Source organism: Carettochelys insculpta, chromosome 20, assembly GCF_033958435.1.
Source record: "Carettochelys insculpta isolate YL-2023 chromosome 20, ASM3395843v1, whole genome shotgun sequence".
NCBI classification, from domain to species: Eukaryota; Metazoa; Chordata; order Testudines; family Carettochelyidae; genus Carettochelys; species Carettochelys insculpta.
Window position 1 is genome coordinate 11,448,202 of NC_134156.1, and position 13,542 is coordinate 11,461,743.

Genomic DNA, 13,542 nt, shown 5'->3' on the forward strand with positions numbered 1-13,542 from the left:
GGCCGCCTGAGCCACAGGTGCAGCAGGTACACGGCATCGGCCGTGATGCCACAAGGCAGGAGCTCCCACGGGGGGGCGCGGGGGGGGGGGGGGAAACCTACGTGCCCTCCTGTATCCAGTGTCCCAGCCACAAAATCTGGAACACCCAGACATCATGGGCCCTGCCTGGCCACCGCATGCACACACCCAGGAAATGGCCCTTCATGTCCACCAGGGTGCGGAGTACCACCAAGTAGTACCCTTCATGTTAATATAGGCACTCCCACTGTGGTCCAGAGCCTGGATTGCCATGTGTGTTCTGTTCAGAGCTCTGAAACAACTGGGGAAGCACAGGTCCATGAACCCAGTGAGGGCCACATCCAGGTCCCCCAGGATCATGACTCATGGCAGGAGCACCCTGTTGATGGCTTGGACGACCTGGGGGGGGTGAGGTGGGGGGGGGGCGGGGAAGGAGGAAGACATATCCATGACCACCTGACCAGGAGGCCCCCCTGTCCCCTCCCCACCAGGAACCTCCTGCCCTTTGCCCAGTAGCCCTCTCCCCAGGGTAAGTCCACAATGGGGGCCAGACTTACCGCAATCATCACCACTCCAATGGTGGCCTTGCTGATGCTCAATTGGTGGCCGATGGACTGGAGGCTGCTGGGGTGGCCAGCCTCCACAGGGCAATAACCATCCTCTTCTGCATTGGGAGCACTGGCTGCCTCCATGTGTCCCAGTGCTGGAGGACTGGGGCAAACCAGTGGCAGAGGTCTTCGAATGTCTGGCGGATCATTCTGAAGTTCCTCAGCCATCGTTCGTTGCCCCAGTCCTCCTGCACCAGCTGGTCCCAACGCTTCGCTGGTGGTGGCAAAAGCCCACCCATGCCAGCTCGGTGGGGGGCGGGCTTGGGAGAAGGACAGTAGGGCTGTGGCCGGGGCCTGCAGGCTGGGTCCCATGTGGGAGACCTGGCCTTGCCACTGAAAAATCAGGGCGACCGGCATGGCCCTCAGGCTGGCCAGGGTGGAGAGGACCTTGTCCTTGGGGAGGGCGGGAAGCAGTCATGTTGCTCGGCTGTTCTCCCCAGCGCATGCTCTGTTGCTGTACGCAGCATGGCAGCCTTAAGCATCTACAGGGTAGGGGTGTTGGGAGGGGCTCTTTAAGGGGTCAGCTGGCTGCAAGCCCAGAAGGACTTGTTGGCCATGCGACCCCATGCCTGCACCATTTCCTGGCCCCTTACTTTGAAGTAGGGGCTAATTGTGTGTAGAAGCTTAACGTCAAAGTAGGGGGAAGCCTACTTCAAAGTAAGGGAGGGTGCATTTTGTGTGCAGATGCTCTTCTTTGAAGTATAACTTCGAAGTAATTTTGTAGTGTAGACACAGCCTCTATGACTTATTCACATAATAGTAAAACTGTGTAAGATAAGGGGAGGCTGTTATGTGGACGTTAGATTGTGTGAAAAATATCCAAGTGAGAATTAACAAGAGGTTCCATGGCACATTAGTTTCACAGGCATGTTTGTTTGTCAAAGTTCAGGTGGAATTTTGACCATGCTTGAATGTCCATATAATACTTTTCATCTGCCACTATAACAATCAATCATTTTTCATACCCCAGTAACAGCAAGCAGGTAATTAATAGAAGTAATTGGTAAGAATTCACAAAATATCAGCTTCTCATTATTTATTATTATTATTATTGTTCTAGCTGTAATTTTGAACATATAAGGCTAGAAACAGGATTAACAGGGTTCAAGTCCAATTCTCCCACAAAAGCATAAAGTCTCTCACCTTTCTAATGGTTGCAACACATATTGCAGACAGGTTTAAGGGATCGATAGCTTCCAATTTCATTCCCTCCTTGAACCATTCTCCACTCGCATCTACTTCTTTTACCTGAAGAATCACACAACAGCATTACACAGCCAGCCGAGGTGACAAGACAATATAGCCACATCCATGAAACAATGTTTGAAGCAAAAAGACCAGGAGACCTCTCACACTCCCTAGCAGCATTTAAAGAAGTAATTTCCAGTAGTGACAAATCTTTGTACAGTAACTTGGTATAGTTTCTTGGTTATATTTTGTGTCTTGATGCCTCTTCCAACTGTGAATAAACAACCTTAAGAGTTCTTGTTTAGAATCTTACCTTGGCAAATAAATGAGGGGGGGCATCATAGTGTCCGTCTTGTTTTTTTGTAATATCTACAAGGGAGTTACAAATCAGTAAGTATTTATGAAATATACAGCTGTATGCATGTAATATATATTAAAAAAACCCTTTTCCTGATGCAGAATCATTAAGGTAGCCATCATTTAAATACTCGTGAATCTAAAATATATATGGAGGCCAGAGCAGACCAACACCTAGAAAAACTGGCAACAAAGATCACTTCATTCAATGTATATATTTTGAGGACGCTGGGGGACAAGGGGTATGAGAGCATTTAGAGAAATTCCACTACCCAGAAGGATGGATTTTATCACCAGAGTGAAATGCATAGTCGCTTTTGCAGAAGTTTGTATTATTCAAGCAGGGAACTGACAAATGGAAAGCTTGTACACATAACTGACTTCAAGACTTAATATAATTTAATTTGGATTTAGAACATAGGAACAGCCATTCTGAGTCAGACCAAAGGTCCATCTACCCCGTATCCTGTCTTCTGACGGTGGCCAATGCCCCAGAGCGAGTGAACGGAACAGGGAGTCATTCAGTGATCCTTCTCCTGTTATCCATTTCTAGCCTCTGACAAAACAGAGGCTACGGACTCCATTCCTGCCCATCCTGGCTAATAGCCATTGATGGACCAAAACTCCATGAATGTATCTAGTTCTCTTCTGAAACATGTTAAAGTCCTGGTCTTCACAACATCCTCTGGCAGGGAGTTCCACAGGCCTACTGTGAACATCTTGGTATACTGTAGTCATGTTGTTTATTACCTCATTTTTTCACCAGATATTTTTGAGAAACATTTTTGTAGTGCACTGAGGTCCATAGGTCTGAAAGGGTGTTGAAGCAGAGAAGTAACCTGACATTTTCAGACATTTGGAGTTCCTGGTTAGATCCTCTTCTCTTAAATGAATTCCAGCAACTATATAAAAATGGTTTTATGTAAACTTCCAGGAAGCAGCTCTGAGCATGATTTCTTTCACCTGCTTCTCTTTTATTTTCATTTCAGTGAAGGTTTTCAGCAACTACAAATAAAAGTTGAACATCCTAAGTCCAGCACCCTTGGAATCTGACCAGTGCCAAACGAGACCTTCTGTGATCCAGCAAGTTCTCAATATTGTATAGCTGCATTACCAACACTATCAGTGCTTACTGGGCTCTTAGAAGACATTTACGGGTAAATTAGAGCTAAATAATAGCACAGAACACTGACAGCCAGGTCTGGTAGCTGTGAACAAAATTACAGGACTGCAGGAAACTTGGCCACACCTACAATAAGTGGACATCCAGCAAAGTAAAGTCATGCTGGACCACAGATGTCGCTGGCACAGAGATTGCTGGACTATGGAGGTTCAGGCTGTTCTGATATTTTAGAGTCCAAAGCTGGCACAACATGGAACTTTTTGATTTCTGTTCTATATTGCAGATGAGTGGCTTATGTACAAAAGGAGCAAATGTCTTAGCAACAAATGTTAATTTACCATTTCAGAAGATCACGAAGTAAAAATACTTTGATAACAGGGGACAAAAAAACTCCACTACATATTTGTCAGCCTCTACCTTTTCAGTCCCTCTTCTGCAATGCAGTTACAAGCTACCATACAAAAATATGAAGCACACAAAGAGCTTGACCTCAGATCAAAATAAACTGAACTCAAATCAATCGATAACACAAGCAATACCTGTATTGACTTTACTCTACCAGTGTATGGTGGAAGCTGGTTGGGCAATGCTGTGTAATTCCAGGGTGCCAGCAGCAACACATGCTAAACACACGGAACACCAGGCTTTGGGCACAGAAGCCATTTGTTTACTATTGCTCATAGTCTGAATATTCCTAGATACAATCTGATGGATGGTAACTCAGTAAAGTTTAGCTGAGCTCTTCCAAAACCCTGAAGGAAACACTGATCATTGTTTATAACTAAACCATTTGGAATGGAAATCTCAATGGTGAAGAGAGTCTTTATTAGCCTCAATACACATGTTATTAAAGATATAATTTCTTGAAACAGAAGCTATTTCAGCCAGATTATTCCTTTTAGCCATATCACTGCATGACGTATCCTTTAAGTAGGACTCTACCCAGACACTCTTGCCAGCAAGGATGTTTGCAATACAACTTGCTTACCAGATCTTTTGAAGCGATGTCCTATACTTCGGGACCAACCTATATGATGAATAAGTGGGCTGTACATATGGCACCAGAAGTCATCATTTTTGTCTTCGCTTTCTTCATATACCAATCTTAATCGTCCTCCAATTACACTGTCTACAACTGCTACCCGTGTTCGACAGAGATGCGTTTTGTCAATGACTTCTACTCTCATGGAAGGTTTGAAAGGGTACTGCATACTTTCCAACACCTTAAAATAGGGGAAATGTTTAGTCATCTGCTTTTAAAGCACCTTCCACTAAAGTCAGTCTCCAGTTTTTCTGCTGCAAAAACATTAATAAAAATTTTCTCCCATCTGTATCAGGATGATATAACAATGGCAAGATCCGTGAAGTGAACTTCTCACAAAAAGATATCCTGAAATGGTACAGCTATAAGGAAGGCCCTGATCCAACTCCCGCTGAAGTTAACAGAGCTTTTCATTGGCTTTAATGGGAGCTGGCTAGGTCATCAGTAATTGATAACAGTGTCTTGCAGAACAACAATTAATTTGTAAACTGATAGGAAAACAAACCAGTTTTTGCTTGTTTTTCCTACACACTCAAAGTACAAGATTAAAAAAAGTTATATATCACAAGCTTGGATATAGACATTCTCTGGGTAAGAAAAAGAGTAGCTGCACTTCTATCTTCTCCCACAAGAGGGTCAAAGTGCCATTACAAAACAGTTCGATTGCTTATACATTAGTGAGGTTAGTAACAGAGAGAAAGCTGTGCTAGTCTATATACTATCAAAACAAAAAACCAGGCAAGTAGCACTAGTGAGGTTGTGTTTATATCACATCAACTTACCTTCTGAGAAAAGTCAGGAGGAAGAGTTTTGGCACCAGTAAGTCGTTTCACTAGAAAAGCTTTCCAGTTTGTGTATTTGTGTTGGATTGCTGTTGCAAATGAAGGGGGAAGTCAATGATTACTAATTAAGTTATCTATCAGAGATACAAATTTAAAGTCAATATTTGTAAAACAATATTAAATGACTGCTAAAATATCAGAATTAAAATGTATCAAAAAATTTAAAAGGCTGAATTCCTATCCGCATACGTGTATGTAACTAGGGGTAGAAACTGACCTAAGATTTTAATAAGGAACAGCTCAAATAAAACTGAGTATACTTTAACAACTGATTAATTAATTACTTGAGACATGATCTTAAACATCCGTCTTCACAAGAGTTAGGGACACTTCATGTATCCCTTCTGCAGGATCTCGTCTTCACTGACCAGTAGGCAACAACATTTATTCACAACTCTAGATATGATTCCTAAATAAGTATCACAATGAATTCAGCTAAATATAAAAAACATAATATGACCACCTCTGTTACTGAATCAGGAATACTAATATTTACATACTTCTAGGTGGAACTAGAGGCTTCCCACTAGTTGCACACCATCCAACTGGGTGGATGTCAGACCCACACACGTTGCACCAGAAGTCAATACTTGAGTCGTTTTCAAACCCTTCATATCTTAGCAAAGCATTGTAGCCTGAAAGAGAGCAATTCCATCTTTAAAACCTATAGCTGAGTGGTTACAAAAATAATTAATACAACTCTACCCACCATAAAGCACGTCCACTGATCTTAATATTTTTTTAAATAGACTACATGATTCAGAAGGCATCTTGCTGGACTTTATGATAGTCAATACAAAAATTAACAAAAAATTAGGAGATACGTGTGTATCTTGTACAGCAGGAAAAACTGTATATTGTATTTGAGCTATCGTATAAGATCTTATAATTAATTACCTATGTATACGCAGTACAATAGTGTGTTCAACCATAATTTTTGCAGTCTCTGACTTTTGAGTGTTCAGTTGTGCAAACTTCAACTTTGCATTTACCTGGCGTTTTACTAAGAAAGGAGATCAGTAGTGGAGTTACAAGTTTACTGATCTGGAGCTATTTGATTTTTGTGTTTCCTGGATCTGAAACTTGCATAATATGAAGAAGCTGTTCCTTGAAAACTCGCCCAATGCAAAACACCTGAACAGGTGTAAAGCTGAGGTGTGTGCAAGCTCTAAAGGTGGGAATTTCTCTCTCCCTTATTACCTCTACAAGGACAAAATAGTCACACACTGTTCGTGCTGAAAAGCGCCTTCAAAGAAAACTGCTGATACTGAAAGCTTTTCCATAGACATTTGCTAAATGACTACTTTAAGATCCACTGCAGTGACATTATAACTCCCACTGAAGCTAACTGGAGCTGAAGGCCCACAGCACATCACAGAAGACAGTTGCAACACCCTGTTTACGACATTTGTCTTAGTGTTATAGTTCTGAGCAGGTCGACCAACAAGACTTGCCAGACTCCTGAGGAATGGGTAGGGTGTAAATGAAGTAGGGTGGGGAGGGAGTGGCTCTGTGCTCCCAAGAAGGGCTAGCCTTTGCCCCGCCAGCCCTCCAGCAACACACAGCACACCACCAGCCCCAGGCCCTTTTGAATGGCTGGGCACCCATGACAACTGCCCTCTTTGCCCTCCTCCTCCTCTCCCACACCCCCCAAGTAGGTGGGCCTGGCTCTGAAAAGCAGCTCCTTACTGCTTTCAAAGATGACAACACAGATCTCATTGACTTCAGCTGGAGGAGGTGCAGGTTTTGAGTCAGTTATTACAATAGACCAATTACTTACGCAGAGGCTGTGTTCTTGCACAACTCCATGTAAGTCAAATTTCACATGACTCTTGGCTGCCACTACAGACAGTAGCTGGGAAACTGACAGTGGTGGGCAGTTTCCTGTCTCCTATGACTGGGGAGCAGCTGAGAGCCAGACAGTGTTTCCCAGCAACTGTGAGTGGCAGCAGCGAAGACTCAGGCTGCTGTCCTTGACAGAAGCTGTGAAACCGCTGCTGTCAGAGGTAGCAGCCTGACTTGCTGCTCCTGCCACTGATGATGAGAGTCAAACTGCTGCTCCTGACAAGAGTAGTTTCCCCGCTCCTGTTCCTGTTGGGAATTGGCACCTGGCTCTGGGCTGCCTGCCACTCACAGAAGCCAGGAAACTGACCAGGGCTGCTGCACTGGTCAGTTTCCCAGATCCCGAGTGGTGGGCAGCCCAGAGCCAGGTGCCTGCCCCCCACCAAAGTCATGTTCACCCGAGATTCACGCAACTTGAATGTGTGTATCTCGGGTTTCTACAGTATTCCATCTGCATAAATCAATTCTCAGCTAAAATCTTTTTGCTCTTTTAAATCCCTCTCCCCGTCCCCAACTCAACTACATAGTACTCAGAACAGTGAGCCACATTCTAGACACTACTAGGATACCTTTTTGAAGTTTGTGTTTTACATCCTTCTTGCTTTTAAAAGATACTGCTCAATTCCCTGAATTGTGAATTCCCTCCCAATACAATCATCATCACACTCATTTTAATACAAAAGTTCACCTGCTAATTTCACAATTCCAGCTATCCAGAAGACTTTGGTAGGTAGGCTGCAGTCTGTGTTCGGAACTTCCACTCGCACTCCTTCTGAGATATCACCCCAGCATGTCCCCATGGGTGCCTGCAATTAAGTTAGAAGGGGGGAAAAAATCACATATCTCTATTCCATTTCAAAATGAAATATTCATTTTTATTTTATTCAAGCCTGATCAATGAGCTTAACAAAACTGGAAAAATATTCAGAACAAATAAAACACATTTTTAGAGAATTAGAACTCTTTGAAAGTCAACTTTCATTTGCTCAAAGTTTATAAGGATAAGGAGTTTTGTTATATAATTACCACCACTAAAACATTTCAGCAGTTCTATGACTCTCAGTTTAATAGCTGCAAAACGAAAACACTAGTAAACTTACACATACTCACTACCCAGCATCATTCCACAACATGTTTCAATCCAGTGAGGGAATCTGATCTCAGTGATGTTGTAAATCCACAGCAACTCTGACTTTAGTGACATTTATTTGGGTTTATATGCGTGCCTCATATCACTATCTATCCCATGGTCTCTACAGCAGCAGCTTCTTTTCAGAACTCTGAAGAGACCTTCTGGAAACATTTTCTGCAAATTTAATGGGATGGGGTTTCCCTTCTACTGGTTAATGCAGTTCTTATGTCTTTATAAGAACAAGCTTTTGCATGGCCTTCAAGTGATTATCTCCTCAGATAAGAGCAATGAGAGATGCAAGTCTATGTCAGCTGCATGCCTCCAAGGAATATTAATGGGAATTGCATGACTGGATTCTTCACACACTGCTTCGAAAGTTTAGATTTAAATGTGAGCAATAAAAATAAAAAAAGGCAAATGGACTTTAAGGGATTTTGTAAATTGTAGATATAAGTCAAATGTCCTTTTATATTCATATCAGAAGGGTAGCCATGTTAGTCTGCATCCACAAAAACAAGAAGTTCTGTGGCACCTTACAGATGGACAGATTTTTTGGAGCATAAGCTTTTGTGGGCAAAGACCCAACTTGTCAGATGCATGTAGTTGAGATTCCAGAGGCAGGTCTAAATATATAGGCTCATGAAAAGAAGGGAGTACCAGTCAAGAGGAAGGCCAGAGTCAACTCTTTGCCCCAGAAATCTTAAGCTCGAAAAAATCTGTTAGTCTATAAGGTGCCACAGGACTTATTGCTTTTTCATTCTGTTTGTGAAGGAAAGTTTCATTAGTTTGGCATGAGGAAATGTTATTGGCTTGATAACTGACTAGTCAAAGGGCATGCTGTAGGAACACTGAAAGCACGTGATATGCTGAACAATCACTAGGCTTTATAGTTTACTAACCTACAATTATTAGCAACAGAATCAGAATCTTTCCTGTAAAAAGTTATAACTTGCAATTATCACATTACTCAACTGTTAGTTATCTAGTCACAGATTAGCATTGATATCATATGAAACAAAAACTGTCTCAAGTGTTTCTCTAAAAAAAGGACAGCAAGTCCATGTTAAACTAAAGACTACCCAAAAGCAGGTATCCAGATTTTTGAAAATTCAGAATAGTGGCCAAATCCACACCAAAAGATGTACTGAGAAGAACAGAGTCCAAACAGCACAGAAGCAGATTTTGTGCAGGCAAAAAAACATTTACTTGTTTTGTACCGCACCAGGAAGCGAACACCTTTTATCTAAGGCTCTATGCTTTTTTACTAGTCTTCTTGCAAACACATAGACTTGAATGCAATTCACTGGAAATGCCACAGTATTCAATCCCTAGTCTCTCAGAAGCTAAGCTGTGAAAGAGAGGGGAAGAGGAATTGCCCTAGTTCTGAATACTTCGATGTGCAAGTCTGGAAGTTTGCCGGAGATCAGCTATGGCCACCTAGCAGTAGCAAACATCTAATTTATCATTACAGGGGAACACAGGTACCTTTTACTAATCAGAGTATTGGAGGACAGACAAGCATTAACTGTCTTCCCCAGTAAGAGAAAACATGTCCATTACAAATAAGACAATTTTGTTTTCTTGATAACTTGCCTCAATGTTCTATCACAATTCCAACACTAATCTAGACTGTAGGGCTTTCCCTTTGGCCATTAGAAACAGAGAAACAAACCTGAAGGAAGATAGTTTCTTACTGATGTATAAACAAAGCACTTTTCTACAGTGAGATTTCTCCATTTAGGAGGATCTCCTAATCCAGCTACAGTTTGGTCAGCTGTGAGACATTGTTTTTTCACTTTGACATTTTAGGGAGCTCTTATCTACTTAGCTTTCAGTGTGGTCCTACTATATATCCCCTACTGCATCTGAATTTTCATTTGTGGTTTTTCAGAAGAGGAAGGGGAAAATAAACTTAATTTTATGAATTGTCAGTAGCCTTCTAATACTATGCTACAAATGGCTGCAAACAGCTAGGAGTGTTAATATCTGAAATGATCTGATATGGGGCACAGCAGCTTTCCCTCTACATTTTTTTCTCTGGGGCAGAATAAATTTTGTTATGGGCACCAAGGCACACGCAGATGTGCACCACCAATAAAAACACATACTGCTGGCTGTGGGTGCTCTACTAATCAGCTGGGTGGCACCTGAATCTCTCTTGGGTGGCCACCCAAATGCTCAGCTTACAGGGAACATGGGTGCATGGCATTTTGTTTAAAAACACATTTTATTTTACTAAGAGTTTACATTTTTAGTTGATTCAGAGAACCCAAGTATTGGAATGGACAGGGCTCTTTCTTTCTCCTCTCCACAAGTCAACAAATTCCTGACTTGGCACAACACTTTTATAATTCTCAATTGTGGATTGGTATGGGGTAAATAGCAGAAAGTTAAATTTGTCCTTGTCTGTGAAAACAGTGGTTCTGCTAGTTTCTCCTATACCAATCCATATGGTTCACCCTTCAGAAGAAGAGAGCCATCCTGGGTAATGACCACCTTGGAAGAGCTGGGTATTGTTATTGTATTAAATGATGCTATACAATATATCTAATATACTGTATAGCTCTTTCATTTCTCACCAAATGAATGTTCTTAAGGGAGGAAGATTAGGTAACTCAGGGCTATGACAGCCATCTTCCTTCATGTCTTCTCACTCATCACCTAATTAATCAATGTTTGCACAGTGCTTTAAAAACAAACTTAAAGCACTACATAAGTGCGAAATCTTATTCACCTGCTCACTGGAAGGGGGATAACTCTGAAGTCTGGATTGGCATAGTATGAACTAGCAGAACCATAATATACAGCTAAGAACAAATTTACCTTTCAAACTCATGATGAATACATCCACCTCAGGTTCCTCCCCCATCAAGGAAGATCTTGTTCACCATTTCCTGATCCAGGGACCACTCGAGAGGGTTCATCTGAGAGTGACAGTCGCCTTCCCTGCAAGGTAAGTTGCAGTCAGGAAGATCCTGCTGGACACCATCTAATTTCAAACTTAAAGGGCCTCCTAAGACTAAAAGGCTGACTTTTGTAACTCTCTTCACAACAAGCACCTCACTCAGATAGCTTCCCCTTACTGGGGAAACACCTGATTTCTCCAGGCCCACCATGCCTTCAGGACTGTCCTGATTCTACGATTCTGATGTGGAACCTTGGACATAAATGCAATGAGATGCTGCTGATTCCCGAGATCTGAGAGGACAGTATTCTGATACCTTTTGTGCGGATATTGTCAGCACAAAGTAACAAGAGGAAGGATGAGAAAGGACAGTTAGAAGTACAGCAGTGCCACCTAGTGTACAAACCGAGAATGCTCCTTTTGAATCAAAGTGAACTAACAATTGGACTTTTCTGTGATAGGAGAATGAAGATATTTGGTGCCAAAATAATTTTCATCTTAAAGGAATTTTGAAACATATGCCACCAGATAAGCCTGCAACATCTATATTGGCAACAGTGTGGAAAAATCAAGAACACCACACTTGCTCATTAACTTGCCTATTAGCAAGCGTTGATTAGAATCAAAGTTAACCTTGTTCTGCTCATTAGGAACATTTTGTGGCATTCTCCCAATTTTTTCTGAGTGTTGAAGAAAATTAAGCTTGTTATAGAAATCAGGGATAATGAAACAAGAATTTAGGTTAGTTACAAAAATGGCAAATGGGAGGAGAGAGAGAGAGAAAAAAAAAATAAGACAGCCTATCTAGTGATGGACTATACTACCACTGGAGAGGGCCAATGGTTTAAATCAGGGGTGGCCAATCCATGGCTCTTGAGCTGCACACAGCTCTTTAAGCCATTAAATGCTTGGAGCCATGCGACAGGAGTGTTGTCCACTGCTCTGCACATGTGCCCCAGTGCTTGGTAGGAAAAGCACATGGTGGTGGTGGCAGTGGCTGCTGGAGCTCGGGGACTCGGAGTGCCTGGCTCTGGGGGGATATTTATTTTTATCTACCTAGATATATATTATAACTATATAGACAGGTAAATGTGTCTCTTTGCACAATATCCACATGGCTATTAGTCCCTAACTGTTGGCCACCCCTGGTTTAAATGTTGCACAGGATTTTGCCCACTTAATCAGACACAGAAAGGTAAGTGAAAGATAGTGTTTCAATGACTACAGCAAAGGGTCCAAATGCACAAATTTTATTTACGGCTCTGCCACCAACTCACTGTATGACATTAAATGTGTTACATCAGATCTTTACATCTAAGTTTTTCCACCTGTGAAATGGACATAAAAAGCACCTGATGCAGGTAAGTGAGACTAAGCATTGCTTGAAAAGCACATTGAACACCTTGGCTGTAAGGCATGTAGAAATACACAGGAGTATTATGAGCATCATCAACATACACCAAAGATTACAGTTTCCTCTCCATAAGCAGGTAGGATGGGGTGGGCAATAACTGTTGATGGCCCTCCCACCCCCAAGAATTTGGTAAGCGGTTAGGTGCTGCTCTCCCCTATGATATTAATGGAGGAGGTGCAGGGCCTGGGATGGAGGTTGGGTGAATCAGGAAGCTCAGGGTCAGAGACTGGGTTGCATGAAGAGTAATGGATTCTGGGTGGGAGTATAGCTGAAGAAGGGGCTCAGAGTACCAGGGTGGGGGCATGAGCTGTGAGGGAATTGTGAGGAGGAACGGTGGGTAGGAGCTGATTCAGAGACTTTGGATTGTGGCCTGGGGAAGGGAGCTAGGGGGGGAAAGGAGTGGGTGGGCTGCCAGATGCAGGCTTTAACCAGGAGGTGCTTACTGTAGTAGGTGGCTCCTGGCCAGAAGCCCAGCAATACCTTAAGGCAGGCTCTGTGCTCAGTGGCTGTCTCTCTCTCTGCAGTGCATGCACCTTGAGGATGGTGAGGTGGGGGTGGGGGTTGCCCGCTGCCTTCTCTGCGGACACAGCCTAGGCAGCTTCCATTGGCCAGAAACACACATGGTCTCAGCACCCAGATGCTCTGAATGGCTTCTAAGAGGGCAGCAAGCAGGGAGCCTGCTTCAGGGTCCTGCTGGACATTAGTGGCCCAGAGTATCATGGTGGGCTGTATTTGGCCCACAGGCCATATTTTCCTGCCCCTGAGATAGAGCTTCCATTAAAGCAAAGACCTCTGAAGGGAAAAAAACTCTTACCTTGGCATTACATATTGAGCACTGAAAAAGCAAATGCACACCTGAACTGCTGAAAAACTATTGACTCAATAGACAAAAGCACTTCCACACAAAAAGATCAACAGGACAAAATGGCTGCATCTACACGATAGTCACCCTTTGTAAGAGGAATGCAAATGAGGAAGATATAAAATGAAGGGCAGATTTACAAATCTTGTGCCTCATTTGCATAATCATGTGTGATCGTGTCTCGGGACAAGACTTTTCCGAAAGCAAGA

The 13,542-nt window shown here is 42.7% G+C and overlaps 1 protein-coding gene across 5 annotated transcripts in view; it reads right to left on the minus strand.

The window, feature by feature from the left end:
- MBTD1 (mbt domain containing 1) overlaps positions 1 to 13,542 on the minus strand; it is a 63,309-nt gene that overhangs the window by 28,840 nt on the left and 20,927 nt on the right. For 4 of the 5 annotated variants that reach the window (XM_075014533.1, XM_075014531.1, XM_075014532.1 and 1 more), the window contains exons 6-11: positions 7,709 to 7,826; positions 5,679 to 5,813; positions 5,119 to 5,207; positions 4,283 to 4,517; positions 2,128 to 2,183; positions 1,770 to 1,874 (exon numbers count right to left, since the gene is read on the minus strand). In XM_075014533.1, coding sequence (XP_074870634.1) covers positions 1,770 to 1,874; positions 2,128 to 2,183; positions 4,283 to 4,517; positions 5,119 to 5,207; positions 5,679 to 5,813; positions 7,709 to 7,826 — 738 coding nt within the window. Of the gene's footprint in view, positions 1 to 1,769; positions 1,875 to 2,127; positions 2,184 to 4,282; positions 4,518 to 5,118; positions 5,208 to 5,678; positions 5,814 to 7,708; positions 7,827 to 10,975; positions 11,090 to 13,542 lie in introns of those variants that run through there. The other variant, XM_075014534.1, reaches the window with a different exon arrangement.